General features: G+C 42.1%; 1 protein-coding gene across 4 annotated transcripts in view; it reads left to right on the forward strand.

The window, feature by feature from the left end:
- The window catches only part of ARFGEF3 (ARFGEF family member 3), a 93,743-nt gene that overhangs the window by 51,670 nt on the left and 24,976 nt on the right, over positions 1-17,097 (forward strand). For all 4 annotated transcript variants that reach the window (XM_071549164.1, XM_071549167.1, XM_071549165.1 and 1 more), the window contains 11 exons: positions 1,962-2,128; positions 4,047-4,212; positions 5,602-5,709; positions 5,975-6,190; positions 6,449-6,559; positions 7,869-8,019; positions 8,584-8,898; positions 10,528-10,661; positions 12,143-12,288; positions 13,847-14,026; positions 14,410-14,554. In XM_071549164.1, the coding sequence (XP_071405265.1) occupies positions 1,962-2,128; positions 4,047-4,212; positions 5,602-5,709; positions 5,975-6,190; positions 6,449-6,559; positions 7,869-8,019; positions 8,584-8,898; positions 10,528-10,661; positions 12,143-12,288; positions 13,847-14,026; positions 14,410-14,554 (1,839 nt within the window). The remainder of the gene's footprint in view (positions 1-1,961; positions 2,129-4,046; positions 4,213-5,601; positions 5,710-5,974; positions 6,191-6,448; positions 6,560-7,868; positions 8,020-8,583; positions 8,899-10,527; positions 10,662-12,142; positions 12,289-13,846; positions 14,027-14,409; positions 14,555-17,097) is intronic.

A 17,097-nucleotide genomic window follows, 5' to 3' on the forward strand; every position in this document is an offset into this window, starting at 1 on the left:
TAACACCTTAGGAACAAGTTAGAACCTGTTTTCAGATTTGATTCCATAGTTTTTAGAGGCAAGGGGTTTATGTTGGTAAACATCAGCTAATCTTCTGCTTTTGAGATCTCAGAATCTCTTAAAATGCAGTTTATTTCCCCATATTTTAGAAGAAATTAGTGATTATATTTTTCCCAAGCAGTTTTTGGTGTTCATATACATACCCACTATGTAGTATCCTCTTTTCTGTGCAGTTCTACACTGTTCTTTTTAATTGTAGTTTTGTATTGTTGCACAATTTTTAAAATATTTTAATGCAAAGTGGACTTTTTATTTTTCTTTTACATACTTCTCTGCCTTGAGGTTTTCATTACTCTAGCAGATTCTAGTCATTGAGGTACATATTTGAGAGATAAGACATCGATTAAGATAGCTACATCAATATCATGATCCTCCATCCAGCAAAGTGTTAAGATGCATCTTCTTTCAGCAATGAAGAAATCACTACAGCAACTCACAGGCTGCTTTCAAGCATGTGGTTGCAGTTTTGGTATTAGTTAAAGATTCTCTGTTGTTGTTCACCATGAAAAATCTACCCCAAACACATGCCAGCCTGTGTGAGTATGATTTGTAGCCAGCCCTATCACCCCTCTTCCACAAAGGTTGCTCCCTTGAACAGCTCTTCATCTTTTAGACCCACCCTGGAACAGTTACTCTTTTTCTAAATCCACCCTCAAACAGTTACTCACCTTATCCACGCCCCCAAAGTGACGACAGTGGAAAGTCCAAGAAGGCAGCAGCACAGAGCTTTCAAATCCTCACGAGGCAAGAAAAACATTTGCTTGTTTTCTGTGTGTGGATTTTTTTTTTAATGTTAATGGTTTGTTGTATTTTGTCTAAGAAGTATGAGCTTTATGGTGGGAGGAATATATTCACAGTAAACCACTGCAGCAGTTAACAAATAACACAGCTTTGCTTCATCATGTAACCAACCTTGGAAGCTGCCTTTTGTTTCATTTCAAACCTTCCTCTAGGATAAAGGTTATTCCTTGATCTTCACTAATTGACATAATATGAATGGATTTCACAGTTGATGTGGAAACCATGAAATACTATGAGTCATGTTGGGGGATCTAACATTCCTGGGTTTTTTCATGGCTCAAACTACAGATCATGGAGATTCAATTAGATGTTGCTCATATTTGATTTATGGTTTTCTACCAGTAGGTCAGCTAACTCAACGGGAAATGGGTGTGCCATCCATGGGAAGAAGGGATTGTGCCGCTGAGAGTGGTTTTAGGCTGTTGTTTCATACAAATAGTGTTTTCAGGACTACTGAGTGCTTACAGGTGTCTTCTTGGTCTGACAGAACTGCAAGTGCTCAGCTATTTACAAAGCAGATCTTGTATGAACTAGAGCGAGCTTGGATTGTAACAGCCAGCTTGGCCCTAGATATTTGTCCACATATCTCTAGACCACGGAGAGAAGATGATTACAGTCTCATTGATTTCACGGTGCTGAGCACTCCAGTCCCTGTCCAACAACTGACCTACCCAGGACAGATTTACTGGAGGTAACACTGCACCGTTTGGTGCAGTGTATTCCCACTTAAGTACACAGACTTTGGGTCTGCCCCTTCCTACCTCACCTTTCCAGTTGACCTTGCTGGTGTATCATGTCTTTTGCTTTGTACCTGGCAGTCATCACAATGAATGCTGGTGCTCCTTGTGTATTTCAAATTTAGCATGTTGCTTTGCTGGACTGTGACTGGAGTGTTCAGTTTGTCTTGCAGCACTGCATTCTAGATGAACAACTTATTTTTCTATTCCCTATTCTAGTACGTTTAGTAGAGTAATTTCTACTGATGATTCATTAACTATTCTAGCAATCTGTTGCTGACAAAACACTAGGGATAGTTTCTGATATTTTTTTCCAGGAAAAATCTGTGTAAAATGTGAGTGCTCACATGGTGTTTTTGTTAGGTATGATGCACTCACCAGGATTTGAGGGAAACCTAAATTTCAGCTTCCAGACTCTGATGAATGCAGACAGTCTCTACGTGGTATCGCATTACACTTTGCTGCTCAACCTGAAACTGGCCAACTCAGATTACTACAGGAAAAAGCCTTCCCAAGCCCCTGTGTTGCTGGTAAGTTGGGGAATATGGGAAAACTGTTTTTAAAAATGAAAATTTGTTTTGCTTCCTTTCATGTAAACCAGCCCACACATAACGCCTTCAGGCTGCTTGCTAAGTAGAGAAATAGTAATTGCAAATGAAGCGTTCTCCAAGCTGCTTATGAATCTTGCATGATAAATGTCATGCATCTGAATTACACAGCTTCTCTGTAATTTGGGGGGAATGAATGCTGCTTACTGATTGTCATTAAAGTTGCAGTCATTTTGATGGATAAACTGTTTTTAGAATAGACCTTACTTAGCATCATGTGATATAGCAAGTATTGTCTCTTGATAATGGGCATGAACATCTTGCAACTACTTTTGAGCCTAATGACAAATCTGTTGCTTAATACTTGGTTTGTATTTCCATGGATGAAGACATGAGAAGTTCAAGGAAAAAATAACTAGATTTTAGAAATGTGAAATCATTACTTTCGTGGCACCTGGAATTCCTCAGCTCCTTGGGCTTTTAAAGAGTTTTGAAGGCTGCAAGATCTATGAAACGTGAATCTATGTTTTTCAATTAAGTTGCCCAAGAGAAGCTGTTTCAGAGTTTTCTTAAAAGTAAAAAAAACCCTCTGTCATATATGGTACAACAACAAAAAGGTCAAAATAATACCATTATTGCAGAGCTTCCAGTGTAAGAGAACTAGTAATCTAGATCATTTCAAAAACAAGTGGAATTTAACATCATCCTTAGTTCTGGTATGTTCTGCAGCTGCTTCAAGTGCAGATCTGTGGCTCAGAACATTCTCTAGGGGCATCACTGTGCACAATAGACTTGAGCATGACCAAAGTATTGTTGGAGATCATTCTCATTTATAATTGGACACCAGTTCATCTGTGATGATTATTCAATGCAGGAATGCCCACTTGCTGGACAGGCAGTGTTAGGTGCCACAACCTCTTTTTATTGGATTTGAGATCCCACTCTTAGCTTGTGGAAATAGTGAGAGATCATCATGTTCCATTGTCACTGCGCAAGAGCTGTCATTATGATTTGCATTAACTGCAGTAGGAGAAGGGAGAGCATCTTGTTCATGTCATTCTCCACTGTAGAGACATACAGGAGGATGTGGACAGGCTGAATCAATGGGGTAAGACCAACTGTATGGGGTTCAATAAGACAAAGAGACAGATCCTGTCCTTGGGTCACAACTCCTCCATGCAGTGCTACAAGCTTGGGGAAGAGTGGCTGGAAAGCTGCCCAAAAGAAAAAGAGCAGATGGTGCTGCTTCCCATCCAGCTGGATCATGAGCCAGCAGTGTGCCCAGGTGGCCAAAAAGGCCAATGGCATCCTGGCTTATGTCAGCAATAGTGTGGCCAGAAGGACTGGGGAAGAGATTGTGCCCTCCATTCTGGGCACTGGTGAGGCCGCACATCAAGTACTGTGTTCACTTTTGGGTCCTGCTGTTCGGGAAAGTCATTGAGGTGCTGGACTACCTGAAAGGAGGTTGTAGTGAGGTGGAGGTTGGTCTCCTTTCCCAAGTAAGAAGTGACAGGACAAGAGGAAATGGCCTCAAGTTGTGTCAGGGGAGATTTAGACTGGATACTGTGAAATTTTTTTTAATGGAAATTGTTTTAAAGCATTGGATCAGACTGCCCAGGGAAGTGACAAAGTCACCATCTCTGGAAGTGTTAAAAAACGTGCATATGGCATTTGAGGATATATTTTAATGCTGAACATGGTGGCGGTGCTTGGACTTGATGATCTTCAGGATATATTCCAACCTTGACTATTCTATGATTGCAATCCTCAGTTAGTTCCTATCTTTGCATAACTTCATTGTTATTCCTGCAGTCCCTTACTCAGAAGTAGATCTGGAGTCTGAGGCTCATGTTGTAGGGCTTACTGTTGTCTTACATCTGGCTTTTATGGTTCTCTGCAGAAGGAGTTCATGAAGCAGGTCCAGTCCAGTGGAGTGTTGATGGTATTTTCACAGACCTGGGTTGAAGAACTGTACCACCAGGTACTAGACAGAAACATGCTGGGAGAAGCTGGATACTGGGGAAGCCCTGAGGAGCACAGCCTTCCACTTATCAGCATGCTGACTGGTCAGTACTATATTATGGTGGCAAGGCTAACTTCCAAACACATCTAAAACAAGCTGCAATGACATACTGCTTCATTGTGTTACATTCAAAACAGCATGTCATCATGCAACATGCGGTGTTTCACAAAATTAGCAGTAGTAAAGGAATCAGTCTTAGCTGTGGCAAATACTTAAATGTTTGATTGGGATCATCAGAATGCTTTCAAAATGTGGGTTTAAAAAAATTATCAAACCTGTCTCTGGGAGACAGGGAGGGTAGTTTTGTTCTTGAATCAAAACATGTCTTATTTCTCTCAGCTTCAGTTCTGGTAGGCTTGATACTTGTTAATGATAAGCAATATGACTGCTGTTTTCTTGATGTCAGAGCAAAGCCATTTCACTGTGCCTGTGGTGCAGTACAAATATAAATAGTGGTGTCTGATTCTGGAAGCCTTCCACAGATTTGACTCCCCTTGGTTCAGATTTGTGCTATGCCAGGGATATGCCAAATGGCACTAGAGAGAAGCTAAAAACCTGAAGCACCTCTAACAAATGCTTAAAAACAATCCTTAGCTTCATTTCAGGAAAAAAATCAAATTGTATCAGCTGAGAGACAGAAGGATGGCTATGATACTGTATTGTTATAAAATGCACTGTCTGCTTTAGTGTGTATATAATTAAAACAGTGTATGCAGGGAGAACTCTGACTGGTAATCAAAGGCCACTGCTCTGAAAGTTTTTTCCTGATTGTACTGAGCTTAGTGTCACTTTTAGCTATTGAACTGGGAAGCTGTAGGAAACACTTTGGAAAAACAATAGCCATGAACTGTGTGGAGAAGGGGCTGCTAGAAAGGAAATCAGCCTAAAGTCCCTACCATAAAAGTCTCTGTGAAAAGCTGATCTTTTTTATGTTGGAGAAAGGGTTGAGATTGAACCTACATGTTCACTGAACGTAGAAATCATGTTTAAGATATAGGATTACAGTGCATCTTGCAGACTGAGACTGAGGTCTGGGAACATCTAGATACAGGATTAAGCAAGATTTGAAATTTTATACTAAGAAATAGAGATTTAAGTATGTGGTAAGTTCTCAACTGTAAGAAATACCATGAAATCTTTGCTGGGAGTTCTATTCACTGTGTAACTTGGGAAGCAGGGTGGTGGTTGGCAGATTTTGGGAGCAGGATATTTACCCTCTTCAGGAAAACACTGGTCATTGTGGGGGAAGCATAAGATGCCACAGCTCATGTTTATGTCAAGGCTTCAGTAAGCTGCTAGATAGATTAACTAAAAAGCTTGAGAAGTCAGGAGTTACTAGCATTTACTTGAGCAAAGAGCCAGTAAGAAATACTTTCCTTGTACCATCTGTGTGTCCAATAATAATCTGATGTTTTTTTAAATGTTCTAACAGACATTGATGGCTTGGGAAGCAGTGCAATTGGTGGCCAATTGATGGCATCTGCTTCAGCACAATCTCCTCTTTCCCAAAACCGGAAGACAGATGATTCTGTTGTTGCAGGTATTAAGACTGTACTATAAGTGCATCTACCAGCCATGAGTTGTTATATACCAAAAGTATATTCAGATAAATTGTGTACAATAACAATTTAAGGGCTGAGGAAAGTATACCAGTACATCCTACACATAAACTAGTAGTTCAGCATGCAGAGGACAAATGTGGCTTGGTTTTTTACCACTGGTGATAAAGCTGCTGTTGTGTCCAGTAATAGTAGTTACTACTACTATATATTCCAGTAGTTGTAGCAATGTTTTTCCCACTCCAGGAGTTGCTTTTGCCCGATACCTTTTAATCGGCTGTTGGAAGAACTTGATTGACACTTTATCCACACCATTGACTGGCCGCATGGCAGGCAGCTCCAAGGGGCTGGCCTTCATCTTGGGAGCAGAAGGAGCCAAGGAGCAGAACCAAAAGGAAAAGGACTCCATCTGTGTGAGCCTGGATGGACTGAGGCGGGCAGCCCGGCTGAGCTGTGCTCTAGGTACTGCTGCACATGGGATGTCCTGGCAGACTCATAAAATAGGATGGTAACTTTCCTTGTAGGAATCTGGGGGGTGGGGGGTGAAATGCAGCATACTGTTTTGGATAGAAATGTGTTTCGTGGGAATCCACATGGAGTGCATCTTCCCTACAGCATAGGCATAGACAGCCAACTTTCCTTGACACTATTTCATGTTGAATTTGCATGGGACTGAGGAGGAATTGTTGGTCAAACAGTAACTATGTTGCTGCTTTATAGGAGTTGCTGCTAACTGTGCATCTGCTCTTGCTCAAATGGCTGCTGCATCCTGTGTCCAAGAAGAGAAAGAGGAAAAAGACATCCAAGAACCCAGTGATACTATTACTCAAGGTAACTATGTGATAAAATTACCTAACTCATCCTATATTGCTTGCAAAGGTGCAACTAGAAAGCACTGTGCCACACATGGTGGCATTCCCTTCTGTCATTCTTCTACTGTGCACCAGTTACTTGTAGGCATATGTGATGCATGTCTTTAGTACATGTCCTACTGTCCTAGGTTCTTATGTCCCACTAATTATATTTTATATGGAACTGAAATCAGTGGAACAACAGATAATCATTTTTAATGTGTGCTTTTTAAGCCTTGTGATACTAGTACACTAGAGGACATAAATAAAACCCCATTTTATTTGGGATTTTTATGTGCCAAGTGGTAATATAAACTGAGTTTGCATCTTTCTCGCTGTCTTGTGTATACATCGTTGGTTTTCTTTTGTTGTCATCATCAGATATTTAAATCTGTTCCTGAATAATATTAAATGAAATTGGAATTAAAAATTGTATCCTTGTAATATTTTAAAAATTCTGCATTTCTATACCACCACTTCATATCCAATGGAAGTCAGTCAAGTCAGTTGTCTCCAATGACTGTTTGAAGAAGTACATAAAATTTAACTGATTACATCTGATTTCTAATGGCAAAAAGCATAACAAAACAAATGCACAAATGACCCTGCTTGGTCCTTAAATTTAGTGTCTTAGTAGAGAAAAAGCCTGAACTTAAAAAAGCTTTTGACCATTCTTCTCGATAGGATGAAATTGAGTTGGCCAGGTCATGTGAAGCAAAGAGGAGGCAGTAGCAGTGGCCAGAGGCCAACAGATCTGTTCTGTGAGAGCTTGCAAAGCTTCAAAATTTGTTCCCATTGCAATGCAGCATGAAAACTAAGCTTTTCAGGGATTCTCATGATAAAAAAATGGATCCAAATGCTTGTAGTTCAGATCAAGATTAGTTTTGCTTTGGAAAGAGTATCCATTAACAAAAGCTCCTTGCTAAAACTTTTGTGTGGAAATAGATGTGAAATCCACAAATGCTTTTTTTTCCTCCATCGCAAAGGAGATTTTGTTAAATAAATAGCCAGCCAGCTGTCTCTGAAATATGTAATATCTGCAACTATTCTGTGGGCAACAAGATGTGAGTTTGCAGGTGAAGAGTGTTAATCTAACATTGATATTTTTTTCATGTATGAATTTTAAAACTGCCTTATGTTTATTAGGAAGAAATGGGTTTCTCTGGTTTATTTCTTGTCTAAAATCCATGGGTTTTTATAGCTTTCAGTTTGTAATACTTTGCCATCACCCTATATACAAACCAGTGTTTGTTTAAAAGCTGGAGAAACTTTTTTTTTCCATGCTGCAGTGAAACAGAAAGTGGAGCAGAAACTGGAGCAGATGGGGAAAGTTCAAGGAGTCTGTCTGCACACTGCTCATGTTTTGTGTATGGATGCAGTCCTTAACGTGGGTCTGGAGATGGGAAGCCACAATCAGGACTGTTGGCCTCATGTGTTCAGGTATTCACCAATTTCACAAAATAACTAGAATTTATACCATGTTGCCTGAAAGTAACCGACTGAGAAAAAGAGCTTTACAGAGTCCCTGGGTGTTCTGTATAAACAGTGTAAGACTGAATAAAATTGCCAGTACCTCTATAAGACAAGATGGAACTCTTTTCCACCACTTTCAGAGACAAAATCAGTGCTTTGAAACTTGAAGCTACCAGAAGACAGTGGCAGACCCAGGAACCTAAATGGGCTTTTAAGGCACCTCCACCGAACTATTTGCTATCTAGGCACATGGGAGGTTTATGTGTGGTCTGAGAGTTAGAGATTGTTTATTTATGGTTTAAGGAAAATGTCTTGTGCATCATATCTGGTTCTGATGTAGAAATTGGTGCCTGCAAATTGGTAGCAGGTTTCATGTAAGCTGGCTTCTCCCACTGATGGGGCTGTGTGGTAGCGGAGAGTACTCTGGAGTACAGACCCAGGCGTTTCTTCAGTGAGCCTGGTAATTACTGGGGGGAGGAGTTGGTGTTTTGGGGGAGTTATTCATGTTTTGTTTCTCCTGTTTGTTCTCAGGGTGTGCGAGTACATCAGCACTCTGGAGCACACCCACTTCAGTGATGGTGTTTCCCAGCCCTCCGTTACCATCACCCAGTCACAGCAGGCACCTGGAGGGCTGCACCCAGACTCTGAGCCTAGTGATTCTCCTCAGGCACTGACCCCAGAGCAGGAGACCACCCTCAGCAGCCATCCTGTCATTCAGCCAGTTTCTATCCAAGATCTCATCAAGGACAACAGTAAGGGCAGAGCTTTTGAATTCCGTGGAGGCAGTCTGCTCTGTGGGACTAGTGCTGCTAAGGCTGTTCTCACCCTCTCCACACAAGCTGACAGGTAAAAACAGTGCTGTCAGGAACCAGAATCCTTGTTCGCAAAACAGTACCAAAATGGCCCTTTTTGTGTTGCAGTGGGTCTAATCTTTGTATTCCTGCAGCCACTTGCTTCAGTTGAATTCCACAAGAGAACTGCATGTTTGTCACAACCGGGAGTTTCTAAAAAACCTGATTTTTTTCATCTCTCCAGTACCTGCCCTGCAATTACTGAGCTGAGTATGTCTGTGCACAGCAGTGAATATGCCACATAAATGCATCCTGAGAGGATGGATTTATTTCTTGCATGTAAATTAATCTCCTGTATCCAGTAAAGCAGACAGAGTGAGTGGGTGTCTTGTCCTGACAGGAAGAGACTGAGTGACAAAACCAGTGTAATTAGAAAGCAGCTGCTTCTGTCAGGACTGTGTGAACAGTTTGTCAGGTGTCCCCAGTGTGTCCAGTGGAGGAAGGGCCACCAAGCATGGTCACAGAGGGACTCAATTAAGTTGTCCCTTTGTCACGGTCTGCTGATATGTGTTGCAGACTTTTTTACATTATTTCTGCTACTTTTAAGCAGCTCGGGCTAGAACTGAAAATTTCCTGGGTTTGCATGCTTGTAATTATCTTTTTTTTTCCAGCTGACATTTTACATCTTGATCTCTGCTCATAGGAAAGTATTATTTGTAAATTCAGAGCCAAAAGTAATGCATAAACGGCTTGTAGAAGTTTGACTCTGGACATAGAAAGTACCTTTTGTTTAGGAAGCTCACAATACAACTTGGTTCTGAGGATTAGAAAATGGAAGAACTGTAATTTTAATGATGCATGTTTGATTTCTACAATTTTACTTCAGTGTGGATGTTTATTAGGACTCAATCCCCAGTTTCCTAGGAGTGTAGAAAGTTTTTAATGAAAATCAATGTCAGAAAAACATATTTTTGTCATTTCTGGCTGCACCATATGAATTTTCACTGTAGTCTCTATGGAACCCACCTCATATGTAACCATGTTTAATGTTTTAAGTGTACAGATTTTAACTGTTAAATCTTAAGGGCTCACTGCAGCTGAAAAGAAGAACTCTTGCTTGTATTTGTTGTAGTTTAACCAAAACGTAGGCCCATACTAGCCATGGTGGAGAAGATTAACTTGACCACAGCCAAAATCAGCACAATATTCCAAAACAGCAATTCAGGTACAGTAACCTTAGGTCTAGGACTTGATAATTTGTTTTTCATGGAAAGGTCTGTGACTTCAGATGGAGCAAGCGGCTGTAACTGTAAAGTCAGTGAAGCTATGATGACCTGTGTTGTGAGGACTGGGCATGTTCTAAGTGGTTTTTTGATTACTGGTTCATGAACTGCTTATAGGATTAAGATACCTTGAAAAAGTGACTTTTTGGTTTAGTATGATAGTTGAATCTCAAAAGGGTTCTGGTTGGTCCCACAGCAACCCACTTTCTACCCTTCAATTAACAAAGCTTCTCGATCAAAGTCTTTCTGTAGCACTGTATAAATGAAAAATCTCTCAATAACACAATATGTCACCAAAGACCGCACATAGCAGCCACGTACAGATAAGAGTTTTCCTCTTACATACACATTAAATCTGCATCTCATGAATTTTTCAGTTAGTTTCTGTTCTTTACTCACAGGCTCTTTGAAGATGCTGCTGACAAGTTAAACTTGACGGCATTGGCAGGCTTCCTTTACCAGCTCAAGAAGGCTTCTCAGGCCCAGCTTTTCCATTCAGTCACAGATACAGTTGATTACTCACTAGCAATGCCAGGTAAATCACCTGAAGATTCCCTTACAGTGTTTCATATACAACTGTACTGCTTACAGGATTTGCTTTGTATTCTCACAGTTCTGATTTTTTCCAGTTGAAACGTCAGCATATAAATAAAACACACATCTTTCTGAAGGTACAACTCCAAGTCTTTAGAAAAGGCTGGGCCCTTTTTTTGGACTGGGACCACATCCACACCTGCTTTAAAACACTTCAGGGGGCATTCATTTGGTTCTTAGACTTCAGGGTTGTTCATTATCCACAGATATTTAATCACAGTCCCGTTTTAGGGCCCAGTCCAGTATGGAAACTTGGGTGAACATATACCCAAGGCATTGGATTTAGGTTAGACATTTGACAGTGGCATAACCTCAGAAGTGTTCGGAAAATGAGTGATAGTGATGAAAGCGCGCAAATGAATAATGTTAAATAACGTAGCGGGATTTGTCCTGCTTGCTCTTCCCCAGCAGAGTGGATGAAGTATGTATGTTACAGTACAAAGCCTGTAAATTGTTTCCGTCACTGTCTCAGAGCAGAAGGATTGGGCACAAAGGAAGATCTTTCACTTAAATTTATACTGCATCCCTAGAAGCTACATTAATCATACAGGTTTTGTTCTATCCTGTAACAGACATAGATTTTATCTATGTCCCCAATTTAATCAGTTTCCCCTTTTACTGAAGTGCTATTTGTCATTTTCTCAATATGACACTTCAAGTTGATTGGTTTTCTGCTCTTCCTTTGTCTCCAGACTTCAACATGCATAACTAGTTTTAATAAATAGCTATCCTCTTATTATGTATGTAGTAGTCAATCAACAGTTGTTAGCAATTGAAATTAGGATAGAGCAATTAAGTGCTATTTTCTATTTTAAAAGTGGTGTGCCCCCTAATTACATCTTTCATTAGAGATAAAAGCACCAGTATATTTTAAATGAGAGTGTGAAATGTCTTTCCAAATGCTATAGAAGATGAATACCTTTCAATAGGAAATAACACATATTAGTGACTGGGGAACAGAAAAGTGTTTTCTTTTTGTATCCTTTGCTTGATAAGAAATACAAAATTAAATAGCCAAACTAAATAGTTTGCAGTTTATATACTTTCCTGTAGATGTCACCCAAAGCTTTTGTAACTATCATTTTGGGTCTTAATTATTTATCTACTTGCTTGACTTTTCTACATTATTTCTCCAAACCTTTGTCTAATACATTTGCAAAAAAAGTGATCACTTAAATAAAAATTAAGTATGTTTAATAAGTTTTGCTTAAAACTTGAGTCCATCTCTTGTTCTTTTACTTACACAGGTGTAGGCTGTTTTACATTGATTTTTTTTTCCCCCTTTTCCCCGACCCACTCCCCTCTTAAGCTTCTTCCCTGACTTACTAATTTTCAACCTGTTTTAAATTCCAATTCAGACATTTAGAGATGGAGGAGCAGCTGATGCTTAGCTTCCATTTATTTTCTTATACTTCCTTGTAGGTGAAGTAAAATCTACCCAGGACAGGAGAAGTGCACTTCACTTGTTCCGACTTGGTGATGCCATGCTCAGAATTGTAAGGAGTAAATCTCGCCCGTTGCTCCACCTCATGCGCTGCTGGAGCCTGGTGGCACCTCACCTGGTGGAGGTAGGAATGGGGGAAAAAACCTGAATGTGCGCAAGAGGTAGCAAAGCCGAAAAAGATGGAGAAGGCTTGATAGCTCTTAAAATATAAAACAACCCTCAACATTGTCAAATCTGGAAGGTATTGTGTAAACCATGTCATCCACTATGATACTGCCATAAAGGAGTGTGCTTTTAAGTAACTGAAGTGGGCAGGACCAGGGGCAGGGTGTTGGATTTTTGCAATCTGATGCAGTGTGTCTTAAAAACTGAAAGCACCCTAAGAGGCTGTAAGTAGCTCCTCCATCTACCTGTTTCCCAGTCAAGATCTGCATCCTTGCAAGTCTTCCTGTAAAAGGATGCAGGCTTTCTTTTCCTACGTAAAGTGAGCTAAGCTGGAAAGATGATGAAATTTTTCCCTTCTCCTTCCATGTGAACACTGATAAGTGGCATGCCAGTAGCAGCCACAAAATGGATTTCAGTCATAACAAATGACCTTTCCTCAGTCAAACTTTCAATCTTTTCTGATAAAATGCTGGTGTCGTGACTTCTCAGAGCTTTTTGATTTGTATCATTGGTATGAGTAAGTGTGTGGTGCTTCCTTTCTTCCTGTTGGTTTGGTGTGTGGTGTCATTTTCCCAAGTCTATTGAGAGCATGCTTGTATGAAGTTTTAAGATGAGCTGTTCAGTAAATTGCCATAGCACTTTGTTTCATTGCCTTGTGAAAATGTATGGACCATCTTACAGCAGAGATGAGACATCAGGGAGACTCAATGGAATCCCTCTAAGTGAAGTAGAAATAACAAAGAATGGTTTTGTTGTATGCTTTATAGCACTTTATCTTGAAAACTCGTGTCCTATTAGCCTTTGTATACCAGCCTGAGATCACTTTAAATACTTCGCATGTTTTGAACATTTTGAAGTCTTTTAAGACCCTAAGCCAGTTTCAACCCAAGTACCAGCGATGTTTTTAGGTGCAGGACTGGTCAGAATTTGGGTCGACTTCAGTGCAGATGAGGGTATTATCAGTAGGAAGTAACATCACTGAAAGGATAGAATTTAGCATAACTTACGCAGTTGCTTAAAATGGTAACTTTATGTTCAGATTCACTGCTCTTTAATTTTTTCACAGTTCTTCCAAGTGTCAGAAACCTTCTCACTTTAAGTTCCATAAATAGCCAAGTAGAAAATGACACTTGTTCTTGCATTGATAGGTATGGTGAATATTTGCAGAAACTACCTTTTTGAAGGAAAAAACGATCACATAGTAGGAAAAAAGAGACAATGTTTCACATGAGTTCTGTTCTGTGGGTTTTAGTATTTAACGTATTTATTTTTATCTCTGTGCTTTTTGAATTGTGTGCAAACCTTCACGCATCTGTGGAATTCCAAGCAGCTCAGAGTCTCAGTGATCTGTTTCCATGGCAGTGCTCTCTCCTTGTCACTGCAGTGCGGTCCCTAGTTGCATCAGTGGTGAAGCAGTTTTTAGGGGTCAGCAACATGAAGTGCTTACCTCTCTTGAAAGTGTCCCACTAAAAGCAAATATTTTTCTTGGGCATATCCTAACACTTCTTTCCCTGCAGGCTGCCTGTCATAAGGAGAGGCATGTGTCTCGGAAGGCTGTCTCCTTCATCCACGACATCCTCACTGAAGTGCTGATGGACTGGAACGAGCCTTCTCACTTTCACTTTAATGAGGCGCTTTTCCGCCCCTTTGAGCGCATCATGCAGCTAGAGCTGTGTGATGAGGATGTCCAAGACCAGGCAAGTCAGCTCTGATCAGGGTGTCTGTATCTGGCCTACCATGCCCATAAGAAGAATGGTTTCCAGAATGCACTTGGTCTACCTGAGTATGTTTGCCATATTCCCTTCAAATGCTGTCCCTTAATCATCTTCAAGGAACTGGGAGCGCTCTGCCTACCTAAGCCAGCATTGTGGTAAAGCACAGAGACAGTACACCTGGCTTTAAATCAATTAAATAAAGCTTTTCTGTTACCTAAAATATTTTAAATAATAAATTAGTCTAGACTGCCAAAGCAAAATCTAGAAAGATGTTTAAAGACATCCTCATTCCTTCTGAAGATACCTCTATATATCAGTTCTGTTTTTTGGTTTTGTTCTTTTAACTGCTTCTACGCTGTTTGCAGGTGGTCACCTCCATAGGAGAGTTGGTGGAAATGTGTTCTACCCAGATCCAGTCGGGATGGAGGCCCCTGTTCAGTGCCCTGGAAACAGTGCACAGCAGCAGCAAATCAGAGGTTAAAGAGTACCTTTTAGGAGAATACTCTATGGGTAAGGACTTACTGCACTGATTGTTTCATATTGTGCTGGTTTAAAGGTGAACCAGCAGGGGAAATGAACTCACCATGAGAGAGATTATAAGTCAGACCTAGAATTTAATAATAATATTACAATAACAACACTGACACACAAGGGAAATTGCTTTCAACTCACAAAACCCCAGCAGTATAACCCAGTGTCCTGGGGCACAAACCCAAGGGGGTTTGTTTGCCCTTGTGCTGAGACCCCTGTGGTTCCCCCAAGTCCAGAGCAAAAGGAAAAGAAAAACCTGTTGGTGCAGGCGAGGCCTGTGGTCTAGGCGAGAGCGGTGATCTCCTCCTGTCAAGGTCCTGCTGCTGCTCTGGATCCGACGAGAGGTTCCTGAGGTCTTCTTACCCACCCCTTATGTACCCTCAGGGAGCTCTCAGTCCCTCCCCCTGGGCGGGGACTCACACAATGGGTGATTAACTCTGGGAGCCAGGGGGTGTTGAGCTGTTGATGGCCCATTAGCAGCTCCGCCCCCTCAGGCTGGGTGTGAAGTGATAATGGCTCCCTGGGCAGCTGCTGCTAATGGCCCATTGTCCTTGGGGAATGAATAGAGGGGGTAGAATACACAGCTTTGATCACCCCCACACAGGGTTAGCTGGTCCCTCCTGCTGAACTAGGACATTATCCACCCCTTATTCTACTCCATCTAGTCATTCCCAAATTAATCCCCTTTTTACCTATACATATATATACACATATATACGATGAAACATTACAAACTCTTCTCGCTCAAAATTAGGTCCCCTTGTGGTACACATCATGTTTCTCCATCTTTTTCATTACCCACCAAGTGCAACCAGGTCCTTGAGCAAAGACAATCCCTCGGATGGGTTTGCCTTTGTTTGAGGTGGGACTCACCCAAACAGTCTTTCCTAACATACCTCTCATATGGACCACAGGGACTTTATCTCCATCTACAGTATTCAAGAGTTCTGATTGGGCAGGGCCAGCTCGATTGATGGAGCCCCGGGTGTTGACCAACCAGGTGGCCTTTGCCAAATGCAGCTCCCAGTGTTTGAAAGTTCCCCCACCCAACGCCTTCAAGGTTGTTTTCAGTAGTCCATTACATCGCTCAACTTTCCCGGCAGCTGGAGCATGGTAGGGGATATGATACACCCACTCAATGCCGTGCTCTCTGGCCCAGGTGTCTATGAGGCTGTTCTTGAAGTGGGTGCCGTTGTCAGACTCTATTCTCTCTGGGGTGCCATGTCTCCACAGGACTTGTTTCTCAAGGCCCAGGATGGTATTCCGGGCAGTGGCGTGAGATACGGGGTATGTCTCCAGCCATCCAGTGGTTGCCTCTACCATGGTCAGCACGTAGCGCTTGCCTTGGCGTGTTTGGGGAAGTGTGATGTAGTCAACTTGCCAGGCTTCCCCATACCTGTATTTCAACCACCGTCCACCATACCATAGAGGCTTCACCCGCTTGGCCTGCTTGATGGCAGCACATGTGTCACAGTCATGGATAACCTGTGAGACACTGTCCATGGTTAGATCCACCCCTCGGTCACGAGCCCACCTGTATGTCGCATCTCTGCCCTGATGACCAGAGGCATCATGGGCCCATTGGGCTAGAAACAATTCACCTTTATGCTGCCAATCCAGATCTACCTGAGAGACTTCAATCCTGGCAGCTCGATCCACCTGCTCGTTGTTACGATGCTCCTCATTAGCCCGGCTCTTGGGTACATGAGCATCTACGTGACGGACCTTCACACTCAGCTTCTCTACCCGGGCAGCGATGTCCTGCCACATCTCAGCCGCCCAGATGGGTTTCCCTTTGCGCTGCCAGCCGGCCTTTCTCCAACGCTCCAGCCATCCCCACAGAGCATTGGCCACCATCCACGAGTCAGTGTAAAGGTAGAGTCTTGGCCACTTCTCTCGTTCGGCGATATCCAAAGCCAGCTGAACAGCTTTCAGCTCTGCAACCTGACTTGATCCACCTTGTCCTTCAGTCGCTTCTGCAACTCGACGTGTAGGACTCCATACAGCTGCTTTCCATTTCCGGCTTGTCCCTACAATGCGGCAGGAGCCATCTGTGAAGAGAGCATATCGCTTCTCCTCTTCTGGTAGCTGGTTATATGGTGGGGCCTCCTCAGCTCGTGTCACCTGCTCCTCTTCTTCTTCAGAGGACAATCCGAAACTCTCACCTTCCGGCCAGTTGGTGATGATTTCCAAAATCCCAGGGCGATTAGGATTCCCTATCCGGGTTCGCTGCGTGATCAGAGCGATCCACTTACTCCATGTGGCATCAGTGGCGTGATGGGTAGAAGGAGCTTTTCCTTTGAACATCCATCCCAACACTGGTAGTCGGGGTGCCAGGATGAGCTGTGCCTCAGTGCCAATCACTTCTGAGGCGGCTCGAACTCCTTCATAAGCTGCCAGGATCTCTTTCTCAGTTGGGGTGTAGCCGGCCTCAGATCCTTTGTATCCCCGACTCCAGAATCCCAGCGGTCGTCCTCGAGTCTCCCCAGGTACTTTCTGCCAGAGGCTCCAGGATGGGCCAT

The sequence above is a fragment of the Pithys albifrons genome, chromosome 2 (assembly GCF_047495875.1).
Source record: "Pithys albifrons albifrons isolate INPA30051 chromosome 2, PitAlb_v1, whole genome shotgun sequence".
Lineage (NCBI taxonomy): Eukaryota > Metazoa > Chordata > Aves > Passeriformes > Thamnophilidae > Pithys > Pithys albifrons.